The sequence below is a fragment of the Sardina pilchardus genome, chromosome 5 (assembly GCF_963854185.1).
Source record: "Sardina pilchardus chromosome 5, fSarPil1.1, whole genome shotgun sequence".
NCBI lineage: Eukaryota > Metazoa > Chordata > Actinopteri > Clupeiformes > Clupeidae > Sardina > Sardina pilchardus.
In genome coordinates this window covers 9,222,866-9,238,795 of record NC_084998.1, presented here as the reverse complement: position 1 = coordinate 9,238,795, position 15,930 = coordinate 9,222,866, and the positions used below count along the sequence as shown (strand labels likewise).

Here is a 15,930-nt window from a genome sequence, read left to right as displayed (position 1 = left end):
TTTTTTTAACATTCAACCACAGGGTGGCAGCGTAACATCACTCTCCCTGTGTTTGTCGCTCTTGTGGTGTGTTTGTAGTAGGCTACCTCATATTTTCCCCTTAATTTAGCGTCGTATAGGTAGGCCTGTTTGGGTGGCTTAATATCGGTCCGTGGAGCATCATGGAACTCCTTAAGGCCTGAAACAACAGTCGTTTTTTGTTTGCCACGTCACTTGTGGATTTACGGTCATGTTTTGTTGTATCCAGTCCGACCCGCGTCGCTCAACACATGCAGTGGGATTTTTGTGAACGTTTGTGCAGTGAGTGACTCTGCTCGATTCATGGACATCAAATGAATTTCAGAGTCCGAGCGGCTCCTTTAAAATGGGTGGGCGTTGCTTTATTCATGCGGCTCACTGACAGGCTAATTCCCCACTCACTCAAGATCCATTCATAAATAAGTCATTACAAAAAGGAAGTGAAGCCACCGGAGATTATTAATTTCAGTCTAGATATGTGTTGCAACCCTCCCTCTTGATTCTAAGGGGAATAAATGGTGAAATAATTTCCACCGCTGTCAGCAAGATGGGTTTCAGCTATCCAGAGAAAGCGCAGAAGTGACTTCCGACTGGTGACCCTCTTCTAACGGCGATGAGTTTATGCGCGTTCTACCAGGAAGCTCAACGCATACTGTGTTGAGAACGTTCAACCACAGCTGATACGCACTCTCCCATCCTCCATCTAAGGGGGCCGAAGGGGATGTTGTAAAGTAGTTGAGATTAGTATCTTCATTTTCACCAATTCCATTCGTATTGTTCAATGTCTGCCGCATCTATCTCCTTCGGTCTCGCCTGAAGTAAGGAGCCTAGATCCGTGGTGTAGGCTAGATCACCAAATGGAACGGTGAACTATGGCAGCTAAAGACGATCTTTATGCCAAAGTCACCCCTCGAAGACAGCGTCAGGCCAGACCAGGCACTGTCAAACATGGGTCCAGTCTGGACGTGCTGCTATCCATGGGCTTCCCCAAAACCAGGGCGTAAGTATGACCCAACTACTTGATTATTCGTTGTGCCATGGTGTGTTCGGTGTTTGCGCATCTTCCATCACGGCCAGAAGGCTTTTAGTCGTAGCCACAGAGTCTGACGTAGCCCAAGCTACAGTTAACTCTGTTATTTGCAAGTAAACATTACTGGATAAAGATACCATATCTGCTGTCCCTGTTTTTAATATGACTTCCGGCGTAACAAGTTTTGGCTATAGCATTGGTCATCTAAACATGGTTCATTAGAATACTTCCATCATTTTCTGTTTTCATAAACATAGCCTATCATACATTGCTTTTGCGACAATGTTTGAATAATCGTTAATGGACAGCTCCCAAAATGCATATGTAGAATAGCAGCGGGGAAAGCTTGCGCGTTTGGCCTCATAGCCAACGGTGTTCGGCTGCATCTGTCTAACGTCAGTGCGAATGACAACGTTCCCAGCGCGGCTGGCGGGTCCTCGGGGCAGTGTGCATGTGTGACCCCCCTCCCCCCGCTAAGTATGGGTATAGGGCACCGCTGCGAGGTCAACCCCTGCCAGACCTAATAGTGGTGTTGTATCAACTCATCCGCAGATGTCGAAGCAATGAGCAGCTCAGCATACGAGCCAGCCTTCTGCATAGGTTGCTTTTCTCTATTGAAGTGTTGGGTGCAGCTCTAAAATGAGCCATTTGAAGCTTTACTTGGGATACAGTTTTGAACCCAATGTTTGTGAACACAAATGACTGGAATGCTTGTGAAATCCTAAAGGACTTTTTTTTCCCGAATGAAGCAGCATCTTTTTCTCCTCAGGGTCATTTTAATCTCGTAGTTGTCATAATCTGCAAAATCCCCTGCATCTCTGGTATTATTACTGAAAGGAGAGAAAGTCTCGACCAAATGTCATCATTCAGATTAGGAAAGGCAGCCGGCTGCCAAGCTGAGACACTTCTGCGAGAGGATTCTTTTCTGCATTTCTTATTCTTACAGCAAACTTTGTATTTAAAATAGCACATCTGTATTAAGAGTGTGCGCTCTCTCTCTCTCTGTCTGTCTCTCTCTCTGTAGGTAGATGCAGATGTTTAATCGTGTCCCTCCTTAAGCGTTGCCGATAGCCAGTGTATTGTATCGTATTGCATTGTATTGTATGTCCATCTTTGTACGCACACATATTTTAAGAGATCAACTTGTTGGTATGTTCCTGCTTGAGAGCACGACAAGCATGATACCCTTTCAGGCCCATGCAGATCACTAACAGGCTCCTGGGCCTAACCACTCTGCGGGGCAAGGTCAAGGGTCTGTGGCGCTCCTGTCCTTTGGAAAGCTTGAGTCTCTCATAGTACTCGCTTGTTACATTCGACCAAACATGACTGTATGCCATGTGATTTGCAGACCTCTCCGACCGGATGGCCATGGTGCAGCTGGTTTTGTCATCTGACTTATGAGAGAGAGAGAGGGGGGGGGGGGGAGAGATAGGGAAACAGTGTTGTCTTTTCAAAAGAGGGATTAGATGCAACTAGCTACTCATTTGCAGAAAGGAGTATCTGCCATCTCTGTGGACAGACTTACATAATGACTTGGTTTGTTCCCTGTGACGGAAGATGCGTTTGTTCCTTCACATTTCCCTGGTTCCAAGCCTGTTCAATCCATGAGCTAAAACCTCTGGGCTCTCAAAGGTGAGCTTTTGCTCCAGTGTTTCCACATGCAGTGACATTAACACTGCGACATAAGGAGTTATTCCCCCCCCCCCCCCCCCAATATAGAAGGCTAACTGAATAAATGTTTCAATATCGCCACACGAAAAAAATGCAAACACCTAGTGGGTGTGCATTAGAGAAGTTACAGCATGCAGATGGCATATATACAATGTGTCACAGTAGCAGTAGTGTATCAAATCATTTAATGCAACTAGTGTTCATTTGCTCGGAGAGAGACCTTGGCAGGAGAACACCTAATTCCTCAATCAGGCACTTTAGCTGTCAAAGTTGTTCTTGTTTCTGCAACGACGCGCCCTAAGTTTGGCACGCTGCACGTGATGTACAAGGCTGTGGTTGTGGAGTGCCCTGGCCACCGAGGCTTCCTCTGATGGCACTGACATCTGACAGGTCAGTGCGCGGAGCCGAGCTGAGCCGAGCCGAGCCGAGTGGAGTGGAGCAGAGCACTGGCGGACGGAAACACTGAGCCTCCTCTGTCTCCGACGCCCAGGGACTCTTTCCAGTCTCGCCCCGATGATGCAACGCCAGCCGAGGAGTTGCACAAGTTTTCCACTTGAAGGCCGGAGTGGAGAAGGGAGCAATAGGAAGGTTCGGGCAGGTCGACTCATCACTGCCTTGAAGTGGAAATGTTTGTTGAGTTCACCGTGGGTGTCTTGTTTCAAGGGCTCTCCCAAAAGGGCACTCTTGGTTTCAAGATATCTGTACCAGTCTTCACAATAAGGGGCTGTCCGTGCCGTTTTTTCTGTATTGATACATCAGTGAAATACACTCTACTGTGTGACTCACACTCACATTCAGTGAATTGAATAGTATAATAACATAAAAAGTAGTAGAGAGGGGATTGCATAGAACAACATAGAGCAAATGGCATAGAACATCTCTCTCTCTCTCTCTCTCTCTCTCTCTCTCTCTCTCTCTCTATATATATATATATATATATATATATATACACAGTATACACACACACACACACACACACACACACACATACACAAACACACACACACATACAGACATACAGACAGCTCTGGAAAAAAGAGACCGCTGCGTATATTTCTGGCAGTGGTCTGTTAATTTTGAACATGACCGCCATCTCATGCGAATGTCACTCAGCAACAGTAATATGAAATCAGAAAAATGTGCAGTGGTTTATTCATTTTTTCCATAGCTGTATATATATACATTAAATTTTAATAAATACTAGGTAGTTATTTAAAAACTAGATTAAGACGTAGTTGTTTATTTATAGAAGCATCATTGTATTTTTTATAACATGCAATTCATAAAAATGCAAATGGCTGATAGTATAGTGATAAAACAAAACACATCCATTAAAACCATTAGCTACCAGAATTGTATGGTCTGTAGTGGAAAAAATATGACCTGAACAAACATTGAGACAGTTTTGCAAAGTAGTTGTTTTCAGTGACATCCGCTGACATAATTAATAATCACTCCAAATTATTTTTGTGAAGTTGATATTATAGCAACAATGTGTTGTTGTGCTTTGGCTGTCAGCCTGTTTAACGTAGATATTTTTGGGGAGTGGAAAGCGTTGGCTGTCATCTCCGCTGAATGCATCTGATCTACCTCAGCTGTCACCTCAAGCTGTTGCCTGTGTGTCTGTGTGTGTGAGAGGCAGGCTGAGAGTGAGGCAGCGGAAGCAGAATTGCATTACCGCCAAGAGTAAAAGAGCAACTTACTGGAGCTGTCATTAGATTTGTAACTTTAGTGGGCCTTCAGTCGAGCCCTCACTGACTCAGCTGCTCAACGACGGAAGGAGAAAAGGAGTCTGGGCTCTCAGCATCTCGTATAATTGCAGTAAATGGCTCGTCATTGTCCTTTTTTTTTCAGCCAAATGAGAACTGCACGTGGGACAGTAAGCAGTAAAACTGTCGGCAAAGTAACAAGCACATGCCTCGGCCACAGCTGAAGCTATGCATCATGCTGAAAGGAATCTCTTCATTTGCAAATGTATCGCTCAAAATGGTGACATTTTGAATAGATAAGAAAACACATCATTGTTTCTTACACAGGAATGAGTGTGCTAGCTCTAACAATCGCTTACAGTACACAACATTCACAGCAGAAAATGACAGTTAGAACCACTTAAAAGCAACGGTGTGAAACATTTAACATGATTTATGTAAAAGGACATCTGTGAGCGAGAGAGGGGATTAAGTAATGTAGTCGCATAGCTCACATGTAAGTAGCATGTGGCCTTGTATGACTGGTCATTAAAAAACAGGTTGCTTTGTTGTGGTGTGTAACCTCTGATACCTCTAAATCCTATGCAACGTATTGGCATTCTAGTATACAGAAACTCTGTGATTATTATTATATGTGTTAGTATTATATGTGAATGTGATAGTTTGCCAGAGCATTGTGATCATAATATGTGACTCACAACACACTCATCTTAGACCGCAAGTCACTATGGAAGTGGAAGCTCAACAGGGCATCCCTGTCAAAGCACCCTTGATACACATACTGTTTTGTCTCCTTTTTGTCAGTCTATATAGATTGGTGTGGGGAATCCTTCTGCGTTAATCATTTCCGTATCTGACACAAACAGGGGCACAAACATGTTCTCCATACATTTCTTTCTCTTTCACACAGTGTGCACCCACGCAATGCTTACTCTTGTCACACTTGAACTTGTCACATGTGTGGAGAACAGTGTGAGCTAATTTCAAAGCTGGTTTGGCCCTTTGTGGTATGATGCTATCCAAAACCACACAAGCATTTTGGTTGGTGCAAGATGAGACCTAATGCTATCTAGAACTTGTGTCTGAGACTGTGTTCGTGCGGGCTATCTATGTGTGTGTGTGTGTGTGTGTGCGCGTCAGTGTGTGTGGAGGAGCCATCTGTCAGGGTCCCCCGCCTCCCCCCAAGCATGTGGTTGGGCCTGGCGTTTCTTGACTGTGGTCTAGCATGTCTGGCAGTGGTGGAGAGGCCAGGCCTCAGAGAGTAACGAGGTGACCTTTTGAAAACACTCTCCAGGTCCAGCATCTCCTCAGGCGGCCCCTGGTCACACAACATTGACTTTGCAGGATCTCTCTGATGGTAGTAGTGGTGGTGATGATGATGATGATGATGAGCTGAGCGATGTTAAGCTGATAATGCATGGGACAACTTTTTTGAGCAATGATGATGATGATGATGATGAGCTGAGCGATGTTAAGCTGATAATGCATGGGACAACTTTTTTGAGCAATGTTGCTGGGCCACCACCACACAACCAGTTCCATTCTGATTGAAATATCAATGGAAATGCCACAAGGACCACAATAATGAGGAACATTGCCCTGCAGCATTGCTCAAAAACGTTGTCCCATATCATCAGCTGTAGTCTTGGGTATGTGGTGGGGAATGGAGCTGTTGAATAGCAATTCTTCAATATACCTTCCAGATGTACTATACCGCCATAATGATATGGCATCTGAATGTTTTTGAATACTTATGTGATGTAATTTGCATGGGCAAAAAACCCCGTGCAATTTTGCATAGCTGTTTGCGCATATGTTTAATTAGTTCAGTTAAACTCTACTACTTATACTACTACTAGTAGATATATGACAATATATAAATACTCATACTTATCGTAACAATATTTTGTATTAGTATTTTTATCATATTGTCTAGCAATCTTGTCATTTCTGAAATATCTGAAATATGTATGAGTTTTTACTGTAGTCATAGGCCAAACCCTGTTGGGGAGCAGAGGTTAGTTGAGAACGCAAGAGGCCCATCGGTTGATGGGTCAGAGCCTCCGTGCGCTGTGGGTAAAACACGTCTGTAAAGACGTTGAACAGATGCCATCACCTTGTTGTATGAGTTGTTGTGGGAGCATCACCTCAGCCTTTAAAACCATCATCATCGCTGAAGATTTTACCTCACCGTTATTGTCGTATGTTGCCGCCTGAGGTCTTTTTGAATATTTTTTTAGTAATGAAGATATTGCACCCTGGCATGCAACAGTGCTACAATGCAGTGCGATAATGCTTATATCATTCTGTTGCTTCACCTACTGTAATTTTGATGGCCGTTACGATAAAAGCTGATGATAAAAGTGATAAAAGTTTTTCATTCAGAAAACAGGATAGAGGAAGGACTACTCCTATGGGATCATTTATTTTTAGTTGGTGTCTGTAAGGCTAACTCCATCAAAATATCACCTTAACCAGTCAGTAAACTTTTGCATTTGGACAAACAAATTTGCAGGATATTAATGATTTTATATGATATACGTATATGGGATTGTTTGTTATAGGCAAAAGTACCTTGTTATCTTTTTGCATTTTGTCTATGATTACAACTCTGGTAGAACTCTGTTGGCCTTTTCTATATTGATTATATTATACTATATTACCTTTGCGTTGTCCTCTGAATTTGACATATGTAGTTTTTTTCCTTTGCATTGTTTGAATCGGGGAAAAGACAAGCACGTACTTTGAGACCTGTTCTCAGAAAAGCTGTTGATCTCTCACCTTTCAAGTTTTCAAGTAGAGCGCACACCTTTCCATGGTTTCCAAGGTTACTGAGTATTCACAGAAAGTTGTGCTGTTGCTTTGAAGCGATAGACGTAGATCACAGTGTGATAATGTCACAGAGCTCCCCACAAGTTAAAGAGCAACCGTGACAAAAAAAAGAACCTTAAGTTGGCCAGAACAAAACAATCAGTACCTGATCATTTCTTAATATGCACTAGATGTTCCGTGCGTTATCAGATGTATCTGATTTTTACTTTCCTGTTGACCTTTTCCGTAACAGTTCAAACAAGCACAGTTCAAACAGTGATACCCTGTTTCCCGGTTCCATCCAGTTAACCTCTCCTCTCGTTCACATTTATGTTTGGGATTTTCGTCTAATTGTGCCAAAATTTGTAGGCTTCGGCAGACTTGTAGAAGTCTGTCCGCTGAGAGGAAGTGGCCCATTCAGGAAGTGGTTTGTGACCTTTAGAGAGTGCTGTGACTGCTGGGACATAAAGGAACCCATATGTGCTGAGACAGAGATATGTGGGGGTGGTGGGTGGGACGCTGCGGGAAGAGAGCGAGAGAGAGAGAAAGAAAGAGAGCGAGAGAGAAAGAGCTACCAAATAACATTTAATGTTTCATTTCTCTCTTTTGTTCTATTACCTTTTTACTTATATTGTGTGTGAGAGAGAGAGAGAGAGAGAGTGTGTGTGTGTGTGTGTGTGTGTGTGTGTGTGTGTGTGTGTGTGTGTGTGTGTGTCTGTGTGTGTGTGTGTGTGTGTGTGTGTGTGTGTGTGTGTCTGTATAGAGGCAGTGGTGTTTGGTGTTTGCATTTCTCTTTTCCTCCATGCCTCTTCATACTGGTTTTCTTATCTCGTATTTAGTTTGTGATATGAAGCCACATTAGTCTTTCATAACCAATTATGCATTCTGGACTCTTTTTCTGTACTGCATCACAAAATGTGCCCTAGCAAATCATGTAATAGTGTCATCATTTGAAAGCAATATCATCTGAATAACTGGTAAAGATGTTTTGATGTGAACTGACATTGACATATGCTATGCTTAAGGATGATGTAGTAAATAGTATCTTGACGAGTGACAGCTAGTCTCAAAAATGCACGCACCAGCATGTCAGATAAGGTCAATGGCTGTCATGTTTAATGACAGTGGCTTGCTGAAAGCTTGCTTAGTGATGCCAACTAAAGCTTGGAAACATAATTATGATTTCATACAACGACAGAGTTTAGGAATAGCTGTTTACTTGTTAGTGAATTTTGCCGCCATGCGTAGGTCATGGGGTAAAATGTGGTCAAAAAATGTGGTCTTTGGCTATGTCCTAATTTGTTCCGTCAGTAGTGTGTGACTGAGGATGTGTCAAGAAAACCAATTGCAGCGACAGTGTTGGGGGGGATACATTTCAGTTCCTCAGTTAAGCAGCAATGACCAAACCTAGACTTAAAGTGGTGGTCAACTGCTTCTAATATTTACAAGTGTGCCATTTATAAGACCGCATATGTTTGGTACTTATTTTATCATCAACTTTTCTTAGAAACAAAACACACAGATCCACAGCAAAACTATACCTACCCTCTCTACTCATCTCTAAATCCACGGGGCGTATGTAAAAGATTCACGGTGTCGGCTACTGCTGGAATTATTGTGCAATTTCATCCAGTTTCCGTTTAGAGACCTCAGAATTTTGCCAGAATTTTAATTCCCCCCAGTTCCGTGCTGCAGAAAGGTGAAATGGTGAATCGTTGTTTTTATTGTGTTTATGACGAGCTTATAAGTTACATCATACGGGTCCACAGAGCCAAGACTGTGAGAGCCAAAGAAGCTTGTGTGTACTCCAGCTGTTTTGGCTCGAATCGCTTTTTCTGGATGTTTCACTTGTGTCAAGAGTAAGCCCCTAAGTAAACGTTTCCTGCCAGAGGCATTTTTAGCCACTGTTTTTGACATTGTATAATTTTACCTTCATACATGTCTAACCAGAGGTCGGATAGAAATGCTCAGTCTTTATCCAGTCTGAAGCCTAGAGAAACGAGAAAGTCAATTGGGTCTTCAGGATGTCTGTCACAATACATGTACAACAGTAGTGTAAACACAAGAACTAGTTGGTGATCTGCGCCAAACAGGGGAGGGAGTGGAGAGGAGAGGTTTATAGAATCTCCGTCTTGGGCTTGTCAAGATGTCGGTAACAGTCAAAGTGGCAAAACATCAATGGTGCCATTTCATTTGTTAGACCAACAGTACAGTAGTAAAATCATGGTAACCTTTCCAAAAGAGCAGCTGTTTCATTCTTTTGTAGAAAGCCATTTTTTTTTTAAAAGGTGAGACACTGTATGCGTATAGGGTAAAAGCAAATCGATATCACCATACAACGTACCCAATTGTTTACTCACATTAGAAGGAAGATTTTTTGTATTACAAGTTTTCTTCTATGTTATGTTTATACTTGCAAATGATGCATTATCTACTGAAATATGCATACACATTTTGCATTTCCAAATCAGAGATAAGAACATTGTAAAGGTATTCAAACTCAATGTAGCATTTTTATTGACATATACAAATGTTTTACAAAGGTATTATTGGGTCTCTCTTTTCATCATTCCATACATCAGAAAATATAGTAAGAAGCAAAACATATGCCTTGTTTTAGGGATAAAATGCGCAAGTGCAACTGCAGTGGAAATTCCTGGCACCAAATATACAAAAGAAAAAAGACTGAGAAAAGGCCCTGTGAAGATAATGAAACCTACACAATTTAATCGTGTGTAACAAAATACAATGAAAAATTTGTATTTGGGACGTTTTCTACATAATTCTTTGCACTATAGTTTCCAAAATTAAATATAATTTTGTTATTTTTTTATGGTAACTTACATGCTATCCAATTCAGTACCTGTGCCCTGTATGTCTATTTCTTGAAAAGTTGAGTTGACATCATGGTGATTTTGCATCAAACTGTGTATGTGAGTGTGACTAAGGTGTCTGATGCAGGTGTTTTGTGTTTTTAGCCTATGTCACATGTTCCTGTCTCTATTAAGCATCATTATTATACAGTACATTTAATAGGTATTTATTCTTCGTAAATCCTTAACTTCCGAGTTGTGGTGTTGAATGTTCATTGATCAAAATAGAAACTTTGAATGCCTTCTAATACATTGTCTTATTATGTTGCTATTCTGTCACTATAAAACGTGTTCAGACAGTGTAGACAGATTCTAACAGATTAGAGCTTGTCCACTCTTTTGATCCATACCTTAGATCAAGGACAGGGATCAAAGTTTCATGACTTCACCACAGATGTGCCTCAGGGATCTATCAACCTGATTTTAAGCAATACTAAAGAGTTTTTTGTACCTTAAAATTATATTTCAAAGATAATTTCAGTGGTTCATCAACTCGTAACAGGGTGAATGGAACTTCTGCATTCGCTTCGCGGCCCTCTATCGGCTATAACTGCACTATGTAAGTTTACCAGGTAATAAAGATCCGGGTAGTGGATCTGTAGTTTGATGGAATGAGACATAAGAAGCTACAAATTTGACTTGCTTCAATGTCGCAATACATTGTACTTTCATAAAATCATGCAACATAGTCCACCTTGTCTGTTGACATCGTTATTTGCTGGAAAAACAAATAGCATGCCTGCGACAAGTGCGATATAGGAAAAGTGCTTAGTGTTGCTTTAAGTTATTTTTTTGTGGAAAGGTGTAGGATCAGCCAAAGATGAACATATCACATTTTTTGGCTGATCTGGATGATGGGCTGACTGATCAAATTTAGTTTCACTTTCAATACTGTTGCAGGATATTGCAAGCCTTGATGGAGGCCTGTGATCTCTGCTGTATATGTGTACAAGTGTTCCATAGCCTTATCAGAGCCTCTGGTTTGCGATATGAAGCATGTGTACCCAGTACATATTACCAGGTGCATATTACATAGCTTTAATAATACTGATTATCATTTAAATGCAGTATATTAGAGATGGGAGGAAAAAAGGTACACTGTATTATCTCAACATTTGTCAGCAAAATATATTATATTGATGAGGCAGCAAGTAGAGAGAGCCACTGTAGAAACACCCATAAAAAATGGCAAATAAATTCAGTTTTACATAATCGATTTGCAGTATGTGCTGTATTGTAAAACATGAAAAATTACAATAATATCATATTGTGGCCCAGATATCGTAATAGTATCATATTCTATCAGTTCTGTATCTGTTCTCTCTCCTAGTATATATTAACTATATAGACTATATTATTTAGAGGCATTTTTCATGCTTGATATGCTAAGATGACTGGCCGTGACACATTAATAATGTGGTCCTATATTTGGTAGTTCCTGTTGTAGTGATGAACGTCTTGTGGCCTCTGTGCTGAAGTCAGTAGCTTCAGCCTTGGAGTGGGGCCGGGGCACACGCACACACACACACACACACACACACACACACACACACCTCTCAGCCTTGGAGTGGGGCCGGGGGAATGGTTGGAAGATGGCACAGGGTTGGAAAGTGACGTCGAGGTCCAAGGTCTTTTTAAGTCCAGTGAGTCAGGCTTTCTGCTGTGCCGACGGAATGAGCAACTTCTTCTTGCTAATTGTCACTTTTTTTTCTTCATGTGCCTTGGGTTATTGTTTAATGAGTCACAGCTTAGGCACACACACATACACACACACACACACATAGATTCATATCAGTTCAGCCTCACTCACACACTCATACCCACATGCTAAGTAACCCCCCCCCCCCCCCCCCCCGCCAGCCCCCCCCCCCCCCTCCCCACACACACACACACACTCCCACCCATCCCTTTTTAAAGTGTTCCTCACACGATCCGATGCCTCCTTTGCCTCTCAGGGAGACCTCATGCAGGTTGTAATGATGCTCACTACTGCAATATTAAGCATCTGCTTCTCTAAAAGGCCTTCCACATGTCCTTGGGGTGGCTTTAAAGAGAGCAGTTCATTTTAGCAGAGCTACTGTCTGTGCCGTGAGTATGACTCAGCATTTTATATAAACAGTACACACTTGTGTGTGTGTGAGTATATATACACACACACACACAGTAGACATATACTGTATATAAACCACACAAACCGAATTGGAATCCTTGTTCCTGAAAACTGTTCGCTCATCCTCTCGCTCTCCGTCCCTCGTATGCTCTTGTGCGGCCCGACTTGGTCTCTCAGTCACTCACAACTTGCTTACTCTCTCTCGCCCACTCACACTAGTCACCTGGTTGCGCAGTCTCTCTTCCTCTTTTGGCTCTCTGACTCACTTTGAAGGCCTTAAAATACAGAAATTTTGACTCATTTTGGGGTCACTGACTGGGTTATCCTCCGTGGTGTTGAAGGTAGAGGAGGGCAGTTATTTGGACATTGTACGAGCTGGTAGATGTTCTATGCCGGCGCGTACTGTATGTGTGGTTCTGCTTAGATGTTTGTGGTGGCGATTTGCATAGCGAAAGCATCATTTTAACATTTTCCCATCAATCACATGGTTTCCTGTGTAAATGCACCTTGAATCACACAATGAAATTGTCACACGCTAGCCTCTTTTCTCTCATCCCAGCCCTCTCACACACACACACACACACACACACACACAATCACATGCATGCAATCACAAACACACACACACACACACACACACACAATCACACAATCACATGCAATCACAAACGCACACACACAAACGCACGTGCACACACACACACACACACACACACACACACACACACACACACAATCACACAATCACACAATCACATGCATGCAATCACGCACACACACGCACACACACACACAGACACAGACACACACACACACACACACACACACACACACACACACACACACACACACACACACACACACACACACACACACACACACACATTCTACACATTGGTGTCACCCGCTGCTCAGCTCACCACACCCTCCCCGTGCATCCCCTCTTTACAGAATAATGATGTGACTGTGAAAAGGAGTGGTGTGTGTTTGTGTTTGTGTTCACGCAGGCGCTAGGGCTAGGAGGCCGTGTGTGAAAGAGATAAGTGTAGCCCTGGTGTGTGCAGAAAACAAAGCGTCCAGAAACTGTCTGACGCTCAGTGAGAAGACCCTATTTGTTAGAGACTCGCAATTAGCGCTCAATGGTAATGAGTCTGGAAAGTGGAAAGGTGCGTGCGCGCATGTGTGTGTGTGTGTGTGTGTGTGTGTGTGTGTGTGTTTGAAGGGGAGAAGGGGGGGGGGTCACATGAACAATTTGAGCAAGCACACTCCCCATTGTTCGCGTATCTCCCTCTTCAGTATGTGGGCGAGAAGAGAGAGGAAGAGAAAATTGAGAGAAAGTGAGAGTGCACAAAAAACGAGCCCCCTCCCACCATCCCTGTGGAACTCACAAAGGCTGCACTGTGTTGTGTCAAAACAAGCCTGGTCATTGGTGTAATAATTAACCCTTCTTCGAGGAAGCAGGGTGACATGCATTGAACACACATTGGCCTCTGTTCGCCCGGCGAGCGAGAGTTGTAAAACGTACTGTATGTGGTGTTTTACGGCAGCGTTATGGACTCGGCGCTGGGCTGTGTTGTGGAGGGCTCGGCTAGTTTTGCGGTCGAGAGGGTCTTCCACGGCTGCGGGTGGCCTGAGCGGTGATGCACGCTGACTGACTGCTGTGTAAACAGGAAGTGTGTATTTCCCCAGAGTCTGGATGGAGCGGCGACGTAGGAGAGACGTGTCTTTTTCTGGCCCGGCACGGCAAGGACGCCTATGCCTGCGCCTCCTGCGTGCATGTGTGTGTGTGTGCGTGTGTGTGTGTGTGTGTGTGTGTGCTGGGTTTACTGTTCAGTCTCATCAGCTGTGTTTTGCGAGTTCCTTTCATTTCTTTTTGCACATTCATTACATTTCAGCGGGCCCACCTACTTGTAAATAAACTGTTTTGTTCAGCTCCCATAGTATTTCAAATGGATATTTGTGAGTATACACAAGTCGCAGTTCTCTACGAAAACATGCACACACACACACACACACGCACACACACACATATACATACACATGCTTACATACACACAAATAGACATAAACAAACACACATGCAGGGGAACGCACCCGGGTCCTGCCTTTTTATCCCTCCTTAGCCAAGGACAGGAAATGCAGTTTATAAATAAATCATCCAGTTCCTGCTTGGAAGCGAGGCAGCAGTGCAGGGAGGAGGGGGGGAGGGGGGGAGGGGGACCTGTAACACAATAACTCAGTACACTCACATACAATAAGGCCATGGGTGGGGGTCTGTGTGTGTGTGTGTGTGTGTGTGTGGGTGCGCATGTGTGTGTGTGTGTGTGTAACTGGTATAACCGTGTACTGTTGTGCTATGCACGGTGAGTTAACAGTATGCTGTAATGCACTTGGCGTTAGAATATTTGCTGATTGTTTGTGTGAGAGAAAGAGGAAGGTATAGAGTGGGGGGTGGGTTGGAGAGCGAGAGAGAGCGAGAGAGAGAGAGAGAGAGAGAGCGAGAGAGAGCGTAACTAGTGATGCAGGCCTGCAGTAGCACATAAGCCTGAGGTCTCCACAGTGTGTGTGTGTGTGAGTGTGTGTGTTTGTGTGGCCTGCAGTATAGGCACATATGCCTGAGGTCTCCACAGTGAGGAATGGAAGGAGAAACCGAAACAGTTTCTGTCGAGCACTGACATTCCTGTGAGGCTGGCGGGGGAAAAAAAGAGAAGTTTTCATCTTTTGGTCTTGGCTGGTAGCCTGCCGGAGCTATCTGCCTCACCCCTCATTAGGAGAGCTTTTCGCACACACTGTCAGCTTTATTCTAAAAACAGCAATAATCTCCAAATGAACGCGCGCCAGTGACTGGCAACCTATTACACATATTCAGGCCTTTCGAGCCGAACGGCAACTTTGGCAGTTGTGGTGTGGTAGAACTGCGAGCAATTTATAGTTCTCGCTTCTACCCAACAAACACCCCCCCCCCCCCCCCCCCCCCCCCCCGCGTCTGTCACCACGTTGTGTGTTGTGGTGTTCGCGAGTGTGTGCACTCTCAAAGCATACGGACAGGCACATATTATATGACAGATTATTCAGCAAGCACATGCCACGTACAGCTGTCTGCTAGCGTTTGGCCAGTGTGTGAATGTGGGTGGGTGGGTGGGTGAGCAAGTGTCTAGGGCGCCTGCTTGCATATGCTGTTTTTTTTTGTTTTTTTTTCCTGCTCCACTCGTGTGCATGGCACCATATGGCACAGTATCTAGGGCTTTCCCATCCCGGCTTGGCGTCGTGGCAACAGGGCACTCCGGCCGGCCTGGGGGTGAGTGGGCGTGTCGGGCGACCCTTTTCGGTAGGCCAGGGTTTAAAAATAGACCAGGGCACTATCAAGCGTGAACTGTGAAGTCCCTCATGTACAGATGAAAGAGCAAAACTGTGTCTTTATTTGAACGTGGGGTGTGTGAGTGTGAGTGTGAGTGTGAGTGTGAGTGTGAGTGTGAGTGTGAGTGTGAGTGTGAGTGTGAGTGTGAGTGTGAGTGTGAGTGTGAGTGAGTGTGTCTTTGCGTGCGCGTGTGATCTAAGAGGATCTTTATGGTAATAGCACCCTATCTGAACATCACATATGTTTCTCACGCTTGGGTGCGAAAATGAAGCAATACATTTCGAAATAGAAATGGGAGCCTTGAGGGGAAACTGTAATACTCGCATTTAATACCACTGCACAACACTGCT

The 15,930-nt window shown here is 43.7% G+C and overlaps 1 protein-coding gene across 1 annotated transcript in view; it reads left to right on the top strand.

The window, feature by feature from the left end:
* Positions 1 to 473: 473 nt before the first annotated feature.
* The window catches only part of ubash3ba (ubiquitin associated and SH3 domain containing Ba), a 30,765-nt gene continuing 15,308 nt past the window's right edge, over positions 474 to 15,930 (top strand). Inside the window, exon 1 of the mRNA XM_062536308.1 lies at positions 474 to 1,018. Coding sequence (XP_062392292.1) covers positions 891 to 1,018 — 128 coding nt within the window. The 5' untranslated portion in view covers positions 474 to 890. The remainder of the gene's footprint in view (positions 1,019 to 15,930) is intronic.